Consider the following 20,942-nt stretch of genomic DNA (forward strand, 5'->3'; position numbering starts at 1 on the left):
TCAACAAACATTATAATTAATGTTGGCAAAGTTTTTTCTATTCTTGATATATGATTTAAAAAAAAGTTGAGATAGAATTATCCATGCTTCCTTCCATCCCACAATATGGAATCAGTTATTTACTTAATTACTGGGAAGTTGTATAATTGAAAATTACATTTTCATGATAAAAAAGTTTTAATTATACTTACCCAGTAATTATATCATTGGAGCCCACCCTCTGTCCCTTAGCATGGATTTATTTTTGTGAAGCATAAACAAACTGAGCTCTTTGCAGAGTTGTTCCTCTCTGATGCCCCAAAAGTGGGCAGAACACTTTTACCTAGCCAAACCAAATAGAAAATTAGCACAACCAGCGAAATTCGGGATTTTAACTGCCAGCGAGTGAAACTCTTAGTTATACATATAATTACTGGGTAAGTATAATGAAAACTTTATTTTACCATAAAAATGTCAAATTTACCAGTTTTGTGTATACTATAAATGAATGTTGCCAGTGCTATTAAAATGTTATTTGATGTGTAAGATGTTCCATATTTGCTTTTTAAAAGGTTTGATGAATACATTATAGTAATACATTTAACTCTATTTACATAGTAATTTCTTCATGAGAATCAGCGATGATATCAGGGTTAGGCTCTGACATTTGGGAAACTGTTCTTGTTTTGTGGGTTTGGATCTGCTGTTTTGCAGGATACTGATAAACAGCAGCTTGTGAAATTTTGCTCAGGCTTCTTGCTCTTCTTACCTGTGTTAATTTGAGGAATTTGTGTCAATAGACTTGTGACTCCTTTTGGCAGGTAGTGCCTTAGTGCACCTCATGCTGTGCACTGTAGGCATTACTTAAGGTTCTTTGCAGCCCGCCTTCGGCCCTTAGCTGCAACCCCTTTTGTCTCTATGACTGTAACTTTTTTCATATTCTCTTCCTTCTTACTTTCCACCCTCCTAACAATTTATTCATAGTCCAACTGCAAGGTTTTCCTCCTGTTACACCTTTCATACTTTCTTACTGTCAATTTCCATTTCAGCACTGAATGTCTTCATTGGGCCCAGCGCTTGACCTTTGGCCTAAGTTCTATATTCAATTCCATTCAGTTCAATAGACTTGTGTTAAGACTGAGAATGTGTATTTAGAACCTGTGCAAATGGACAGTTATCTGTGTTTTCGTTTGATATAGTATAAAGTTTTATCACTACTGAAATGTAATTATAGGCTGTTACTTGAAATATATTATTAAGTAATACTGTACAGTTTACATTGTAATGTTTTGCTGTATATTTCATCATTTATTAATATGTGTTTTACAGCGGTGATCCAAGGTGTGTTGGTGCTGTTACTACCTCTGGAACAGCTGGTTATGTTGTACATGCACTACCTCACTATAGCTGTTTTAGCAGCCGCTGACACCTTTTCAAATTATTATATTGAGGGGGAGAAACGCCTTGTCAGTCAGTGGCCAGACTATGGCACAGTAAGCTTTCAGGTGAGTGTTTAGACATAAGTGTATATTGTTCTTTTATCATTTCTGTTCTACTGTTTTTTTTGGGGGGGGCCGATAATGGTTTGCATTATGTTAATGATACAGTAATTCTTCAATTACGTGGATCGCCATTGGATCTGGAACTCAGTGTTATCTGACACTCCCGAACCTTAAAAAGTTTAGATGCTGTCAGTCACACTTTCAGCTTGCTAAAGGTGTTGGCTAGACAAAGTGTTCATATATTCTCTACAGGGTATTAGATGTCAGTGAACCAGAATATTATGGCCGAGTGCCATTGTGACAAAAGAAAATGAGAATTGGCATACTAGTCCAAGATGGTGTAAAGTGTTATAGAATAGTGAGGAAAAAATAGATATGAGAAATAAAATTATCTATGAAAGCAGAGAATGCATTTGTGTTTACTTACACACCACAGGTTGGAAGGTTAAGAGAAGAAAAACAGGAACCATTAAAAACTACCAGATTCAGTGGTTTTAAGGTATAATAGGAAGGGGACACCAAAAATGGCGTGATGGAACAGATAGAGATGGTTTTCAGGCTTTAATGGAAGGAATACACCTATGGAGAGAAACCATGAGAGCAAATCAAACATTGCATTACCATACTTGTATAAGTGAGGATGAGGGTTTTATAGTTCTTATCTTTATGAGAAATGTAGAGAATGTATCATAAATCATGAGAGCAATGCAGTTAGTGAAGATTAGTTTTCTAGATTTTGTTTTGATAAGAAACAGATAGCACAACATAAGCATGGATGCTGAATTAATGTAGATGAAAGAAAAAAAAAAGATGGAACCTGAGAATAAAAGTAAATTAGGAAAACTTTTAAGAAAGCATGCTACAGCAGCAGAGATGTGTGATGGGACATCAGGAAGTGATATATGAAGAAAGCATGTTGGGATTAAAAGTTACAGTGGTGGCTGAAGAGCTTTCCAACTTGGATAGAAGACTTGACTGGAAGAACTTTTACTAGATTGAGAGAAGAGGAAGAAGGGAAGGAATGTAATAAAGATTTCAGTACACTGGAAGAAATGTATGCTTGGGATAATAAAGTGGATAAGAAAAGATAGAAAAGATTTAAATGGCTAAAAGGATGTCAAAGATGGATAGATTCAAGTTGAAAAGAAAGATAAGTACTATTGAACAGTGGTGACAATATGAGTATTTTACATTCAGAATTAAACGAATATGAAATTGAAGATAATGATTCTAATGACGTCATGAGTCTTCGTTTAAAAATGGTAAAATTCCTGAATTGTCAGGAAAATAAATCTCATTGTTAAAATTAACTTGAAAATAATTTATTGAAGAATTGGTCAGGTTGGACCAGAAGACTTCATGATGAGTGAAACAGCAAGGAGATGCCATGGGGAACTGGATGCTCTACAATGTGAAGAGAATAGAGGAGTGAAAGTGGTGGATCATGCTATGAAGGCAAGAGAAGTACGTACTGGATGAGTGGGAGAGAAAAAGTATCATAGTTATAAATGTTAAGTGTGCTTGCTAGGCTTCTTGCAAATAAGAATATCCTGTTGGCAAACTGAGTAAACTTTTAACGTACTGTATTTGCCAGCGTATTAGACACTTTTCTTACTGTTAAATGTATAAAAAAAACTGTCCTGCGTCCAATGTGGCCGTATTACTGATGGGAGACCAGCCCCGTAGGCTAGGCTATGCCTTTCCCAGGCCTTTCCTACAGTGAGCATACTAAGTAGACACAAAAATTGTTGCTAATAATAAAACATTGAAAAACAAACCTAATTATTACAGTAAACTGTGTTAATATGATAAAATAATGAAAACAAGCCAAATTATCCGTCTGTCATCACAAACTTATGAAAAATTGCATACGATACACTTGCAGTTACCCTGTCAGCCAATTGCAATGAGTAAATTTCATACAAAGTCCATTCTTTATTCCAGTATACTTGTACAGTATTGTATTTCATACACAGAATCATACATTTTTCTTTACAAAATCTTTTTAAAATATCTTTCAATAAATGTATGATGAAACATACTAAAATTGTTTTTTTCCACAAAATATTTTTGTAAAATAGGGTTGCATCTTATGCGGGGTACGTCCTATACCCCGGCAAATATGGTATGTGTGCAAGACGCAATAGAGACTGTAAAAAGATAAGGAGACACTGTGCAAGTGTGCACAGGTGAGATTGTATCAAAAGTGCAGATGTAGCAAGTAACCAAGAGATTTAGTGTCCATAAGCTACAGACTGAGGTGGGTTTGAGAAGGTGAGCGGAGTCAATATGTGATTGCTATGGTAGTGGCAAGACCCTGACAAATTAGCAGACAAATATCAGGGGAAAGACACTTGTATCAGATGGGAATTCAGGCAGAAAGTAGATGAAATATGTAATGGAGTGGAAAGAACTCATCAGATATCTAACCCCATTAAGGGAAAATTGTATATAGAAATGTGGTTAAAGATGCTAGACCTCTTGTAAGGACAGTTGACCCATATAATAATCAAGCCAGATTTATTTTTTATTTTTTGAGAAGCCCATTCCTTTACAGTAACAAGTCTAATCATGTGGTCAGTAACTCTCCAAGCACTTTAGAAATTCAAAAATAAGACTTCCTGTTAGGTGAAGAGAGATTCAGACTCTAAAGCTAATGCCTCATAGAAAGTTGTTACTCCCTGTGTGCTTCATGGCATGCACAGCACACCAATGACTTGATGTTTCCAGGATCTGCGTAATTACACTCTTCAAATGTATAATACTTAGTTTTCAGTTATACGTTTCAAATGAATTCCTTTCTGAGTTTTCCTATGAAGGTATTTACATCATGAAGATCACTTTTTAAGTGTTAATGAAAATTTTTGTTACAGATGCTGTGATTCTCAAGCTTCATGCAAATCTAATTATGCAGTTGTAGTCATATATAATCCACTAATTTTCTTTTTAAATGCAATTTCTAACAGAGAATGTAATGATAATTTTTGATAGCTTCAGCAGTGAAATAATTTTATACATGTGTTTTTGTTTTGCTTGTGTTTTACGACCCAGTAACCCTCTTACGCCGATTGGACGTATTAAACGTCGACATAAATTGTCTGTCGGGTGCCGATTGGACGTATGGTACGTCGATAAAAAAAGTTTTTAAAAAAATTTGCGGAAAAATACTTATAGGCCTACCAGGCGAAAACTTTTGAATCACGCGCCTTGAGGGATGCTGGGAGCTCACGGATAAAGGCGTTGTTTTGTTTACAATCGTTACGCAGGCGCGCAAGTACAAATTTCTTTCTTATCGCACTAAAAAGTATCAGTGACATATCTCAGAAATTATTTCATCACTTTGACATAATTTTTGCACCATTTCATATTAGCCATTACATAGAGTATTATATATGAAAATGTGCGCAATTTCATGTAGAATACAACAAAAAAATACTCATGATTGTAGCTTTTATCAGTTTTGAAATATTTTCATATAAATAACGATAAGTGCCAAAATTTCAACCTTCGGTCAATTTTGACTCTACTGAAATGGTTGAAAAACGCAATTATAAGCTAAAACTCTTATATTCTAGTAATATTCAATCATTTGCCTTCATTTTGCAAGAAATTGGAAGTCTCTAGCACAATATTTTGATTTATGGTGAATTTATGCAAAAACTTTTTCCTTACGTCCGCGCGGTTAAAACTTTTTTTCCCCGAGATAAATTTTTGTGTGCCGTGATTGTTCGTAATTTGTTTTTGGCACCATTTTTTTTAAATTAGCCGTTTTTACAATAAAAGTTTTTTTTATATATGGAAAATGGTGCACAATTTCATGGCGCAATACAACTAAAAACCAACCCATGGGTTTTGAGCTTTTTTTAGTTTTATCAGTTTTTTTGAAAATATTTTCCATATAAATAACCCGAATAAGTGCCGAAAATTTTCCAACCAACCTTCGGTCAACTTTTGACCCTCTACCGAAATGGTCCTAAAAGGCGCATTTTGTAAGCTTTAAAACTTCCTTATAAATTCCTAGTAATATTCCAATCAATTTACCCTTCCATTTTGCAAAAACAATTTGGGGGGGAAGTCCCTCTAGCACCAATATTTGTTCGATTTATGGTGAATTTATGAAAAAAAAAAAAAAACCTTTTTCCTTATGTCCCTTCGAGCGGTAACTTCCCGAAAAAATCTGAAATATTTTTGTTCCGATTTTGTCGAATGTTTTGCACCCATTTTTAAATTAGCGTTACTAAAGTTTTTTTATATATGAAAAAGTGCGCAATTTCATGTAGAATTCAACAAAAAATAATTGAAGGTTGTAGCTTTTCTCATTTTCGAAATATTTGCATATAAATCACGATAAATAGAAAAAAAACCACGTTCGGTCAACTTTAACTCTACCGAAACGGTCGAAAAACGCAATTGTAAGCTAAAACTATTACAGTCTAGTAATATTCAGTCATTTATCTTCATTTTGAAACAAATTTGAAGTCTCTAGCACAATATTTAGATTTATGGTGAATTTAAAAAAAAAAAATTTCCTCTCCTCCGTGCGCGAATTTCTCCGCCGCAAATCTCCGAAATGCGTACGTCATATTCATGTAATATTTGCTTCCGTTTTTCATAATTATGGGCGTTTCATAGAGTTTTATATATGAAAATGTGCGCAATTTTATGTAGAATACAACAAAAAAATAATTGAAGGTTGTAGCTTTTCTTATTTATCGAAATATTTGCATATAAAAAAAAATATATATAAAAATTTTGACATTCGGTCAAATTTAACTCGTTTGAAATGGTAGAAAACTGCAATTGTAAGCTAAAACTCTTACAGTATAGTAATATTCAATCATTTGTCGTCATTTTGAAACAAATTGGAAGTCTCTAGAACAATATTTAGATTTATGGTGAATTTATGAAAAAAACATTTTTTTTATGTCCGCTCATTACGAATTCATGCATGATTTTGTGATAATATTTTCTCTGTGTTGCTTTAATCGATTTACAATGTGTTATATACCAAAATGATCGCAGTTTAGTGTACAATACAAAAAAAATTAACTCTTTAGCTTTAACTGTTTTGCTCACAGCACGATTTGAATACAATTATATATGAAACTTTGTTTTTGCACTATCATATATCGCATTATTTATATATGATAATGATATTTTTTTTAATTTCTGATGGTTGCATACTAAACTTCAGGCAATGACAAAAAAAGGAGCCAAAAATGAACTCTTAATCTTGAAAACTAAGCGCGCTGTGATTTTTTGAAAAAAATATTTTTTCCACTTCCTGCGCTCACTCCGAGACCCCCCGGCATACGGGAGACAATTTTTATTATACCCCTTCGGCGTAAGAGGGGTAAACATGATGTACAGCTTGTAAATATGTATAGATTTGAGCTATAATTAAGTTCAGACTGAGTAATGTTTTTTTTTTTCAAATTGGTAAAAGATTAAGCATTTAATATCTGTCAGTTATTGTACTGTACTTATATTCAGTTTTTTTTATAAATATACCTTCATGCCACAGCATAGATGTCTAGTATTACTAGTAAGAATTGCAGAAGCTTTATGGCCAGTTTTCAAAAGGATCACCACCTAACTAGTAACACACTTTTGGATATTTATGTTTTCTGAAACCTATGTGAAATTTTTGGTTCAGTAATTGGTTAGATGAACTGTGGTTATCATATAATTTGAGAAAGCTTTATAAGTATTTATTTCCAGTAATATGAATGTCTTCATCAGTATCAGAGTTTTACAACACAGATTACCTTTTTGACTAATTAGTGGAAGTTGAAATAAACTCCACTTTAATTACAAAATTCATGTCTCTTTCCTTATCATTGGAGAATATTGCCCTTCGTGGGCAGTACTGCAAAGGTAGACACACATCTTATAGCAATACGTAGTAGCAACGCACTTTTATGTTTCATGAACTTAATTCATCACTATTATAATATTCAGACCAGAATATTGATGCAGGTTTTACAAAAGTTCAGGTAAAGCTTTAGTCACCCACAATGTCAATTAATGATGTAATAAATTCAAGGTTACTTGCAATAATGTAATGGGTGTTTTAGGATGCTACTCTTTCAGCTATGTTTTTCACCAGAAATGCAATATTTCAAAAGTTATGGTTTTGGGAATTATGACTAATGGTTTGTATGAAAAATTCTTTGTATATACTATACTAAAAATTCTGATTATTTCTGTTGCCCCTGGTAGTTTGTAACACTTACTCCTTTTAAATGTGTTCACTTACTGGGTGATGAATGGTGTATCGCAGTGTTTTATGAAGGATTCAATGAATTGTAATTTTTATTTCAGGGTTTCTCCAATATGTTGATGCTTCAAAAATCGCTTTTCGATCCTCATAATGATATGGAAACACTCTTTTTGAGACAACAAGTTGCTGCAATTGTATTCCACACATTAGTGGCAACATTTGTAACTTTCTTCCTAGATTTAGATTGTAACAAAGACAAGGTAAGTCCTATAGGGAAAAAGAGTTTCTCACATTTTTTCCGCAATTTTGGGTGAGAAATAGCTACTTGCATAAACTAGTATATGCACTGCATAAATGCATAAACCAAGGATATTTTTTTATTGTTTTGGTGGATACCAGTGGTTAAATTCAAAACATTTGTTGTAGAAGTTTATTCATTATGAAATGCCGTATTAGCTTGTTTTAATTTCTTCTTATTTTAGAATAACACAGTTAAATATTTATAAATGAGGGAAGTTATTGTGTTCAGTTGCCTGCGTAGTTTGCTGTCTTTAACTTCATGCTTGGTTTTAAATGACAATTCATTAATATTGAGTAAAGCTATCTCATAAATAACTGGTTTGGACATAGGAATAATCTATGTTTGGTAGCCGGTGTTCATCCTCAAAGGAGTTACTCTTTCATGGGTCTCCAGGGCAACATAAAACAGACCAGCCAATTACAAAGAATTCTCTCATACTGTGATAGAAAATACGTAAAGGGCTCAGGAAGGAGGGCTCTATTGCCTGTCTTACAGTGACTGCCTCGCCTTGCACTACGTCCCACTCACACAGATGAGACAGTATTTCACTAGTAAATATATAAATGTGTATACTTCACCACTTAATTTTCATTAATTTTGTACCTTTTGACTTTATCTTTTGGTATCTTTGTGTGTAAAACATCTATTTGCAAATGATTAGATCTTGAAATAGTGCACAAAATAAATCAAACTTATGCTGTTGAAATGAAGAAAACAGAAGCAATTAAGGGAGAAAATGGCTTTTCTGTTTTGTTTGTCAGTAATTATCCTAATTTTTCTTTTTGCATTATGAAATATACTTTTTATCTATATGTTAGTATAGCTGCACTTTTTAATCATAGTTCAACACACTTTATGGGAAGGAACCTTTGTCAAGGGTTTACTCGTCATTGGGACTCTCTCTCTCGTCGTCCTCTCTCTTCCTCTCTCCTCTCCTCTCGTCTCTCGAATTCCCATCTCTCTCTCATCTACTTCCTCTCTCTCCTGCTCTCTCTCTCTCTCTCTCGACTATGAACTACGGACTTTACTTTCTTGTTTCCATTCCCACTCTCTCTCGTGCGTCCTCTTCCTCTCTTGCCCTTCGTCTCTTCCTTCTTCTCTTATCTCTCTTCCTTCTCTATTTTTCACTTCCTCAGAGTCCTGTATATATACGTCGATCATGGGGCGAGGCTGAATGGGCGGAGCTAACCAGCGAACGTCTCCATCCCTCGGACGGAACTTTTCAGAAGGCTCTTGACAAAATGTTACATCATATTCAAAGCGCTGCATTCTAGCAACTGCCGCGTGCTGGAGTTCCACAAAATAACAGAGTATTCTTGAACAATCATGAGAACAGACACTTGCGGGAATGCCTCCATGCTGCAGACTTACCCGAAGAAGATACATTTTCCTTTCCTTTAATATATGTTTCTTCGCTATAAAGCAATTACCAAGACAAACATTTGGCTAGTGATACAAAGTTTGACATTTCTGCATGTCCATTTGCACCAGTATTGTTTTTTTCACACTTTTAATATTTTTTTGCAATTTGGCACATATACTTGGTTGCACTGAAGAAGGTTTGATAAAGGACGTAGTGCGGGTAGGAGAAGTGCAGATTACTCTAATAGGACAAACTAAGGAAATCATAAGTTCCAAAATCCCTTACAAGAAACCAGCAGACATGAGCTTACCACAAAAAAATATTAATGGCCCAAATGTGCAGCCTGCAGCTCAAGTGATCAGACACGGATGTTGGATCATGATCCACCAAAATGCTTCACCGGTGGTCAAAAAAACACAGTACTAGATTTAATAAAGATTACTATACATATATGTATAGTAATGACTTAGGATCTTACTAGAGTTGAAAGTCATGCCCTTTCGAGATAGAACAGATATAAACATGAGGAGCCAAATTGGAGTTGAAAGTTATGCTCTTTCAAGTGAAACAAAATTCTTGTTGAAAGTTTGGGGTTTTCAGTGACCCATCCAATAAATTTACAGATAAAATGATAGCTGACCAAAATTTTGAAGAAGTAGCACTGAATGACCACTGGTTCCATGCAACGTAAAAACACCATACAAACAAGCAAAAGAAACAGAATTATCATGAAATATGATGCAAAAACTAAAAATTCATAGAGAAAGATAGTTCACAATTTTAGGAATCTAGAGTACTCTGATTAACCGTCTTAAGAAATGTCAGTAGTACCTCACCAACAAAAATAATGAAGCTGACAAGCCTTTATGTCCGAAAGTTTATGTTATTGTTGTTTAGAATTTTGATTGTATTCTTATATTAAAGGTATTGATTGTAAGTTATGGTAGTAAACAATTTTGTACTGACCTAATACTCATAAGTTCCAGTTTGTGGAGATAGTAGAGGAAATCCCCATAACTAGGAAATTACTCATACAATAGATTTTGATGAAATATAAACAAACTGACTAGAATTCCATATAAGACTGAAAATAATTTCACTATTTTCTTTCCTTGATTTCTCTCGTGTTTAGTATTGGTTGTATCCCTAAAAGATATTTGGTACTCCAGCATAATGTGCTGGAATCCTCTTGTCATATGCATTAGTAATGATTTTCCACATTATACGTTTTTTTTATTTGGTAACTGATAATCTGTCATATATTAGAATTATGGCCTTCATTTGCACAAATTATTTAACTTCTCGATGTATACTGTATTTCTACGTAAGGTTGTTGATAAATGCAAAATATGCAGAATTTCGTCATGAAATATTGCCTTACTTCAGGTTATTGTAACACAATTTGACAACAAGTAATGTGCCCAAGAGGATATATTTAATGGATAGAAAGTGTATTCAAACCTTTAAAAACTTTGTTTTTGGTACACTGTAACCTTTGTGATATGACATACGTATATCAAATTTTGTTAATTTCTTAAAATTGAACCATGGTTTTGGACACACTATATTAAGAGACATAGCTTGAGTGTGTGTTATGCAAATTTGCAATTTATTTTGCATATAAGATATTAAAACTAAATTCAGACATGTAATATATTTACTTGTACTTTCAGATCCTGTTGTTGGTTTACCTGGTTCCCGTATTTGCACGACTGGCAGGTTTCCCAGTTACAGAACTTCATTTGACACACAACTTTGCTTCGTGTTTTGTCATTTTTTTAACAGTGCAGTATATATTTCTTTGTGTTCCTCATGTATTTAGGTTTTTGAAAAATATGTATACTTCGATTGTAGAGATGGTTGAGTTCTTTGGGCCAATTGGTGTGGTTGTAACTATTTGGAGTAGACTGTTTGTGCCTATACAGCTTCTTTTGTTTTGGCTTGTGCTGTTTTCAACACAGCTATACAACCATTATCTACCTTCATATAATACTGCTGTTGCTCCTAAATCAGGGTCACATGCAGCAACTTCAATAAGTGGTGTTGTGTCGGGGGTGTCATCTCCAGTGGTAGGAAGGGCTGGATCCTCAGTGTCATCTGTTGGGAGTGGAGCTCCAGGTGAAATGTGGTACCTGGTGATTGTTCAAAGTGCAGCAGAGGTTTGTTACACTCCTCTTATGTTGGCAGGGACGTGTGTTGCTGTTTCTTATGCTTCACGAATGATATTGTCCTTAACCAGGGCTTATACAGCTGGACCTGGAGCAGCTCCCCTCCCCGATGATTTGGTCCATTCAGGATGGACTGAAGGGGTTACAATGGCACTGTTAGCTGTACAGACCTCCTTACTTAGCATGGAAATGCGTGAACGTTTGGCAGTGTTCGCTATTATCTTGCTCATTGTTGTAACGTCTTTAGTTCAGAGTATGTATGAACTAGTTGAGCCTGTAGTTCTTGCACTCAGTGCTCAAGGTGTTGCCTCTCTGTCAAGACATGCTAGAGCAGTTTCTGCATGTTTGCTGCTCTTAATTCTTCCCTTGTACATGGTGTATATGTTTACTCTCATTTTTGAACAAGATTTTTGGCTTTTGCTTGTTGTTTCTACAAGCATTATGACATCTGTTCAAGTGTTAGGTCTTTTGGCTATTTATGTACTTCTTACATGGGACGCTGTATGTGCCCAGCCCTGGCCTGGTTTAGATGACCTAGTATATTACACTAGAGCAACAACACGAGTTTTTGAATTTATAGTGGCTGTATTTGTTGTGGGGGCAGGAGTGAAAGAATGCATAACAGGCATGTGGTCATGGATTAATGCTGTAGTTTTGCTTATACATTTTTACTTTAATGTTTGGCAGCGTTTACAGCAAGGTTGGAAAAGTTTCTTGTCACGTTTGGAAGCTGCCAAGAAGATATCAGCTTTACCTGAAGCATCTCCAGGACAGCTGGAAGCCTATAATGATGTGTGCGCCATATGTTATGCAGATATGACATCAGCTCGAATTACTCATTGCTATCATTTCTTCCATGGTCCATGCCTTAGAAAGTGGTTATATGTGCAAGATAAATGCCCAATGTGTCATGCCCCCATCACTTTGAAAGAGACTGACACCATGCAAGAAGAAACACCATCCTCTGAAGGGGATTCGGTTGCTGGTGCCCCACCTTCTCCCGATTCAATAGAGAGAGAACTTGGAGCTAATATTCCTCTTCCTGATGATGGAGATAATGAAGATCTTTCTCTCGTTAACACAGATGACGAGGATACGAGAGATTCTGCAAAGGAAGAGGAATTTTCAAATGCAGATGATATTAGAGAAGAGGTTGTAGAAGCACAAAGAAGTCAAAATGTATAGAATACCAGGATTTCCAGGTAGATGCAGTATGTTGTAGTGTTGCATGATATCATGCAGAATAATATAGAGTCCATCAGAATTATAGCTAACTTGTCAAAGAGCTGATTCTGTTATTATTTTTTTATATTTACATTGGGCAATGGTACTCATTTTGCCATAAGTAATGTCAGTGTATTTATTTTCATACTACAGAAATTACATAATTTTAAGGTAATTTTTATGGCAGTTGTATTGTTATATATTTTGAAATCAGGCTGCTTACTCTTTTGACATTTAAAGTTATGTAATTTTGTTGATGTAGGGAAGGGTTTTAGAAAATGTCTTATATTTTGGGGCTTGGTTTTTACATATCTTTAAGAGAAAGATAATATGCTCAGATGCATTGTACTTGTAAATGAAGAATTGTAATGATCTAAGTTAGTCTCATATTCTTTTGTGAAGATAATTGAAATTTTGTTTTACATGAATTAAACTATTCTGGTATAGTTGGGAAATACTACTAGTGAAATTTAATGGAACAGTTGAATGTGAATGTATTATTCTTTACTTATGTGAAGCTATTTTCCTATCTTTATCTGCATTCAGGCTTTTAGCTTAATGTTTCAGGCAGTAGCTGTCACTGGTGAGTTAGTATTTATGGCTTGGTTTTGGTCATGAGGGAGCTAATAAGTGTTCAACTTTGTCAATTTAGCATAAGCGACTCATTTCAATTTCCTGTATAGTTTAAAGTATTTAGGAAGGATGAAAGCATACTTATGTGACAGGTTCTCATTTTTAAACATGAGTTGTAAATACAAAGTTTGAAAGTGAATTAATTGAGTTCCAGAATATGAACGAAGTGCAGTGTCTTGCATGGAATGTACAAAATATCCAGTGGTGTAGTATTTATGATCATCGTATCAGAATAAATAACATTGTGAATCGAAATAGAATTATATAGTTACTTTACTACAGTAAATATTACCCTCCTTGTAATGAAATTATATTGGTTTTGGTGAGAGCTTTAAAAGAGGAAGAAACAGTTTCTCTTGTAGTGTTAAATCGTTATTATATTTTGTCAAAATTACTCTATGTAATCATCCTGTTTGTACTTAGCCAGTATCAGAAACAAGGAGCATGAGGTGAACATTTCACACAAGTATTAAAAATGTAAAATCATCAGTGGTTGCATGAAGGGACTGTAATTTAATTAACTTGTGCCAGTGTGTAGAAGCAAAAAACTTTTACAGTGCTTAAGAGAAGGTTGCCAAAATTACAATGGAGAGGATGAGAAGATTTTTTTCAGTAGTGGACCAGTAGTCCAATGCATAATGATGTTCAGGGTTTCAGCTTAGGACAAGGTTTCTTAGAATGTAATTGTATGAAGAAAGTCTGTGCCAGTAATGTACCATAAGTTCAAGAGACTTTGGAATAGAAGAGATGCTTCAAGTAGAGATTTCACAGACCGGTGCTCTGTTATGTTTCCAGTGTCGGTGAAAAAGCAATTGGGATATTGTGACGTTTCAAAAGGAAGGTAATTTTGTGAGGGTGAGAGACTGTGAATAGAATATGCGCTCTGAACAGGAGAACAAAACACACCTGTAATACAGTGATTGTAGATTTGGTCTAGTTGTAAGTTGTTGTTTGATGGTCAGATGAGAAGATATGAATTCTAACTGTACATTTTTTCCTTATTATCTGCAGTAAATTGGTTCCAAGCACCAGGGCAGATGTGTGAAGATAGCAAATCCCATGTAAGTAGTATATATTTTTGAGTTGAGTACCTGTAATATGATACAGGTTTTAAAAAATTGTATACATTAACACCTCGATGAAAATAATTAACAGTGATATTATGTACTTCATGTACAAAATCTAGGATAAAATAAGTGATGCTCTCTCTCTCTCTCTCTCTCTCTCTCTCTCTCTCTCTCTCTCTCTCTCTCTCTCTCTCTCTCTCTCTCTCTCTCTCTCTCAACACATATCACTAAACTTTGCTTGCTGTGGAGTATCATGCATAATTATAATTTTTACTGGCTTTATTTGCAATATCATTACATGTTCAGTATAGCTCTTTATATAATAAGTATTGTTATTGCAAATGACGATGATCCTGATGATAATTGTGATCAACAAGAGAAACATGAAAGTAGTGATCAATTCTATTTCTCACTTCATAAATGATTTTAAAATTTTCCATTCTGTACTGTACTGCATGTAAATGTGCTCTCTCTCTCTCTCTCTCTCTCTCTCTCTCTCTCTCTCTCGTCTTCTCTCTCTCGTCTCTCTCTCTCTCTCTCTCTCTCTCTCTCTCTCTCTCTCTCTCTCTCTCTCTCTCTCTCTCTCTCTCTCTCTCTCTCTCTGTTTAAAAATATATTTTGGATACTTATTCTTTTATGTTCATTTGACTACAAATCTCCCAATGCCTGTCATTGGAAGGTTTATCTGCTTTGGATGAGCTTGGAAGAGAAAGCACTGGAGAACATCTCACTGGAGATTGTGGAATATCACAAGTGACAGATGAAAGTTTCTGCTGTTCAAGCATATTCTTGGATGCTTGGAGTAGCAGGTGAAATTGGAGTTGCTTCTGTTGAAAGAAATTTTTAGTATATCAGAAGGAACAGGTGGAGTTATCAGTGTGTCCACTATTGACACAGGTCCATTTCAGGAAAAAAAAATTTGATAGGAAGTTTTCTTCTGGCTTTTTAGTTTGTCAAACTGTTATTGCAGGAGTTGTAATCCTTTGGTGATCATAGGGGTGAGATGAGGCTAGGTTCTGTAAAATCATAGTGTTCTTTTATTTCCTGCATAACGTTTACAGTCTGAAATAATTTGGCAGTTTTCTTTAGTTTTCACCTTGCTTTTTCATCATGTTCTTGTTTTTTCATCTTCATCCCCGCTGTAGATACACTATAATCAATTTTTTTTATTTGCCGTGTGTGGAGATATCTGCATGGCCATCAGTATGTTTGTCCATTTCCTCATTTATTATTTTAACAATCACTTCTTGGTTTAGTGTTGTAGCAAGTTATTGTCTGGTAGCTTTTCTTACTGCCTAATGAATTTCCTAAATTTTTCCACTATTCCCAGGCAATTCTCTAAAGAATTTATCCTACATGGTTTTAATGAATTTATTGTAGCGTTGATGAATTATTACATCTGCATTCAGGAACTGACTTCTAGCTAGCTAGTATCTCAAGGTTAGTGAGCACATTGGCTAATAATTTTCTGTCAAACAGGCAACCATATGTATTGGCACAGTGGATTATGCTCTCATCAAGAATCTGCTGCAGAAAGGTCATATTGGGAGATAAAAAGATATTCATGGTTGAATCTCTTCTTTACCATGAAGGTTAACCAAACGTAAACATTTTGTTCGCTACCAAACCGATTTTTCGATAACAAAATAAATAAATATAAAGTAAATGGTCATACTTATGTGGCTAGTATAATCATTCCTCTTCATGTATGGAATTTTTACTGAAGTATCTCCAGAGAAAGAAGACATAAGAGAAGCACATTTTCAATGTTTCTTGGTTACATTTTTTTCACTTATTGTAATAAACAACAGCATCAGAGCTTACAGTGTATTAGATGATTACTGTGAAGAAGCGCAAGGTGAAATGACATACCCTAACTTCCCTTCCACTCAAGTTGCCACACGAGTGAGTGTTACCATGTAACTCTTTTCCATCTATTTCCAAATACTAAAGTTTTTATCATCTATATATATATGAATACAAATATGTATATGTGCATGTATGTGTAGAAAGTATATATGCAAATGTCTGAATCTAGGTTGCCAGCAATAATGTTTGTTTTGCTTCATTGTATGCCTGGCAGTGTGTACCATCTTCCCAATACTGCTGCTTGTTTTGCTCCAAACCCTTCAAACTGAAATGGCCAAATTATAAGAGGTCTAGAACCGAAAATAGGAAGGTTGGAAGTACGTGCATACCACCTTCATGTACCCGGTACTATGCAATAGTCGTGAATGATGGTACTCGGTGAACCCCCAAATAAAATGTTAGTAAAGAAGGGGTTAATAGATTCTGGATAGCCAGGTACATTTTTTAATTTGTAGAAGTTTGTTTTCCAACTCTTTCACCTTGTAAGATTTTAAAACACTGAGAATTGAAGTTTGCGACATAAAATTGTAAGCCACTGCTTGATTTAATCATTGGATGTACTTACCTTGAACCTTTTAGCACTTGTGAATATGTGTTCAATTCTTTGTCTTTTACCAGAACCTAATTTTGTTGCAGTTGAACCCTTCTTGTGGAAGGTAACCTTTTTTTATTTCAACTTCATCTTTGCTGGAAATCTGGTAGGGGTTTCTCTTGTGGGAGGTATAGATTTTGTATTAAATTCCCATTTTTAAATTTGCCCATATTTAAACTCGTAGCTGCTAAATGTTAAATGATGCCATCTTTTACTTGCTGTGAATGGTTTTTCCGTTTACTTGATTCTTCTGATACTTAAGGAAAATCTTCATATTAGCTGATTGCTTTCTGATGCAACATGTTGAAGTCTGCTGGAGCACATTTTCTGGTTATGTTTCTTAGCCACAAATTTAAAAGCTTTTTCCATCCTCATTTTACACTGATACCTCAGTGTGGATGTAACTTGCATTTAAGAGGTGTAGAAACAAAGACAACAAAATCTGCTCCCTCTTCACAGTTTTTTAAATGGATTACTCATACTTGAACAATCTGGCTAATTCTGCAATACGTAGTCCATTTCTTTACATGCGTTATATCAAGACTTTAAGATTGGTTCAAAGCTCACCAAGATTTTACTTAGAGAGAAATGCAGTTTTTACTTTAAACACAGATGTGAATCAGAATAAATCATTGCTTTGTGGTATTAATTTTAGTGAAATTGTCACATATTGAGAAAATTACTTTTTTATTCAGGGTAGAAGGCAAGTACGAAGATTTTTTTGGTGGGAATTATTGAAGAAGTTTAAATTGTTTATAGAAAAACCTTGTGACAGGTTGCAGAAGGTTGCTCCTGTTTTGACTTTTAACTAGTATCTTGGATGTTACTAGTTGGGTATAAAGGAGTGTCACACATCTACTGTAATTGTTGGCAAACTGGCTAGAAGAAAATAAGTTATTTAATTTAAATAAGAACATCACTCAAATGTTTTAAGGTATTTGAAGTGAAGGTCTTACCACCAACTTGATAGTGTCCAGTTAATCTATCTTAGTGTATTAAAGAGAGGAATGTTACTTCCAGCCTAGGTACCCACTCATCAATATCAACCATAACCTTTCTGAAACAGATTTTCCTCATATTTGGCAGATTTTAAGTTAATTTCATCATATGTCTGCCTAATTAACTGTCTAGTAGAAGAAGGTTTCATCTATGCCTTTTCTTCATGATTGTGTAGGCTTTCTGCAGGTTTCGATCTTGCTATTTCCATATGTACTACTAATCTAACTGCTTCTCACCCCCTCAGCATTACATGTCCAAACCATCTAAATCTATTTTCCTGTCTTTTGAGTAATTTTTCTGCATCTTCATTTGTGTTGTATACATTATGCACTATCCATGAATCTAAGCATTTCTGGATACATCCAGGATGAGATTTATTCCATATACTCGTATGTAATCCTTTTACTTTGTTTGATGTATCCTCTCAGCTCTCTAATTGATGTCTTTCATACAACTCTGAGGAAGATTTTATTCAGTTACATGGTAACCAAAAGTAAAATAAGATGTCTATTAATGCAACATAAATGTTACTCTTCATTTTCCATGCAGGTTAAATACTGTTTATTGAACATTGTCTCCTTTATGGTGCTTTTCTTTGTCTGTTCTTCATGAGTTTTATCAACCCTTACCATTTCTTTTTTGTGCCTTGATTGTATGTCATTCTCATGTTTGCATAGGGCATTAGATATATAAAGGTGCCCTGTCATCCACCTTGACTAGTATTTTTATCCAGTTTGTCTGAAATTATGTAACCGGCTCCTACTTACTTCCCAACCCTTTGATGACCTGTTGAAGATGTATATTTTCATCATCTGGAGAGAGAAGTCCATTAGCTATTCTCTCTTTTCCTCCCTGACAGTAGGTAAGGAAGGTTTGGCCTCTTGCCTGTGTCATTGTCTTCAGCGTTGCAAAATAACTTGTAAGAGCTAGAGCACCTTTTATAGTAAAAGACCGGACAAATGAGCCAAATTAACTGCCATTAGTCTTACTTGATTTGTGTTGGATGTCTTTCTTCAACAAGACTATATTTTTTAAAGTGAAAGAAAGGAATCCTCCCACTTCATGTCCTTTTGGACTCCAAAATCCTGTTTATGATTACCGTACCTGCGGTCATTGTGTGTGAAACTACTTTCCTGTTAATCAAGTCTCCTAAGTAGAATATTATGAGGACATCATTAAGATAAGTATAGTTTTCAGAAACTGACATAACCTTGAGGAAAATTTATTATTGGCAGCACACTGGAAGAAGCTAGAACGAGCTAGAGTATACTTGTTTGCACAAAAAGCAGCTTAGAAAAAAGCAGTATGTTTTATAAAATTGGATAGTCACTTTTCAGAAGTGGAGGTTAGAATTATTTTTCTTTTGTGTGATGGATTTAAATTTTTGTGGGACTATTGTTTTTTATAATAATAAGATTTTTGTTTGCATAAAAAGTGTCCTAAGGAATATTTCTGGGAAAATATTAAAAAAATCACAAGTACATTAATGTGAAGGAAACTTCATTTAATAAAGACTTTTAGAGTGAAAGTGACTTGTTAAATAGTCATTGTATATGTTTTGTAATATAGGAATTGTTCAGTATTTTCCATATGGAGTGATGTTTTAAAAGCTTTCTGGAGTGTATTTAGTGTAAGAATTAGTTCAGATAATGAAGACGGGTATTGAAAGAGGACAAGTATTAAGTCTGTGTGGTGGTTGTTGTGTTCAATACTATTGCCCTGGTTCTTCCAACTAAAGTGTGTTGTTACTGAGTTTAATTTACATTGACATGGAATATGCATTGTTTTGCATGCTATTTTGTAGAGAAAAAATTGTATCCATTGGTTAGTGTATAATTTTTCTCTACTTTCTTAATGCTGTTGCATTTTATTGTAAGTAATTTGTGTGTACAATATAGTAGTGTTAAGGAACTGCTGCCAAAGAATTCTGTGATCAGAGATCATTTCATAGTTTACCTAGTTTTACAAAATTATGACTATGCTGATTAAATGCTTTACATTGGAATTTCATTTTACTTTTTTTACCCTGTGGAGGAAGTAATTTTTGTGTTGTACTAGCAAAGGTAATGTAATATGATTTGGCATCTGTAAGATTAGGCCAGTGCAGCTACAGTATGGGTTAGAAGAGAGAAATACTTGGAAACATTTTTCCCCCATTAAATTTAACTTTTGATCCCTATACTGTAAATGACTCCACAATCTTGCTGTTCTTGGTGACTTAGCATGCTGTATTAATCCACATACTATTAAAGGGAAGATGAAAAAAATTGGAATTCTGTTGGAATATCAAGTGCTGTTGACTTGTGGGGAAGTTATACCTTTTTATATGCTCTAATGGAAAATTAAGCTTGATGGTGGAAATAAATTCCCAGGTTCTCTGTGTTTAACAGACCACTGTTCCCTCACATATTGTGTAGAACTACAATTTATATAATCCAATTTGAATTTCGATAATTTTATTATATAGTTTTGAAGCAAAGAAATACTTTGCACCTTCTGTGATGGATGTATTGACAAGGAAGCTGAGACAGAGAGAGAATGGAGGGCAAAAGGTAACCAATGTAGAGAGAAGCACAGTCGAACTTAAAGGCAAAAAGCTAAATGAGAAATAGAGAAAGCAGACATGAGAGAACAGGAAAGGTAACAGAAAAATGAAGGCGAATGGGAAAACCACTGACATTGAGGTGTGGAAAGGCAGAGACAGATGCAGAGATGAAAGACTGAAAAAGAATAAAGAAGCGCAAATAGTTTGAGGGGAACTGGAGGGTGATGAAAGAAAAACAAGAAAACTGGAAGGCAGTAGATGATGATGGAGAGAAAAAGGGTTGACAGATAAACAGATAAAGGGATGGAAGCAGTAAGGCAGAGAGCAGCTGTTCTTAATCTTTTATAAGTAGAAAACCCCTAGGAAAATCTGGCTAAAGTGACAATTTTAGCAAGACATGCAATATGCTAATTGATGGACTAAAATCCCAATCATACCATTCAAATGGGGAAAAAATATTTGATACAAAGAATTTTT

General features: G+C 34.6%; 1 protein-coding gene across 7 annotated transcripts in view; it reads left to right on the forward strand.

Annotated features, from left to right (window-relative positions):
* The window catches only part of LOC135220502 (RING finger protein 145-like), a 344,353-nt gene that overhangs the window by 259,858 nt on the left and 63,553 nt on the right, over nucleotides 1-20,942 (forward strand). For 5 of the 7 annotated variants that reach the window (XM_064257645.1, XM_064257647.1, XM_064257650.1 and 2 more), the window contains exons 3-6: nucleotides 1,309-1,484; nucleotides 7,806-7,964; nucleotides 11,042-12,738; nucleotides 14,405-14,454. In XM_064257645.1, the coding sequence (XP_064113715.1) occupies nucleotides 1,309-1,484; nucleotides 7,806-7,964; nucleotides 11,042-12,721 (2,015 nt within the window). In that variant the 3' untranslated portion in view covers nucleotides 12,722-12,738; nucleotides 14,405-14,454. Of the gene's footprint in view, nucleotides 1-1,308; nucleotides 1,485-7,805; nucleotides 7,965-11,041; nucleotides 14,455-20,942 lie in introns of all 7 variants that reach the window. The other 2 variants (XM_064257646.1, XM_064257649.1) reach the window with 1 other exon arrangement.

The sequence above is a fragment of the Macrobrachium nipponense genome, chromosome 2 (assembly GCF_015104395.2).
Source record: "Macrobrachium nipponense isolate FS-2020 chromosome 2, ASM1510439v2, whole genome shotgun sequence".
NCBI lineage: Eukaryota > Metazoa > Arthropoda > Malacostraca > Decapoda > Palaemonidae > Macrobrachium > Macrobrachium nipponense.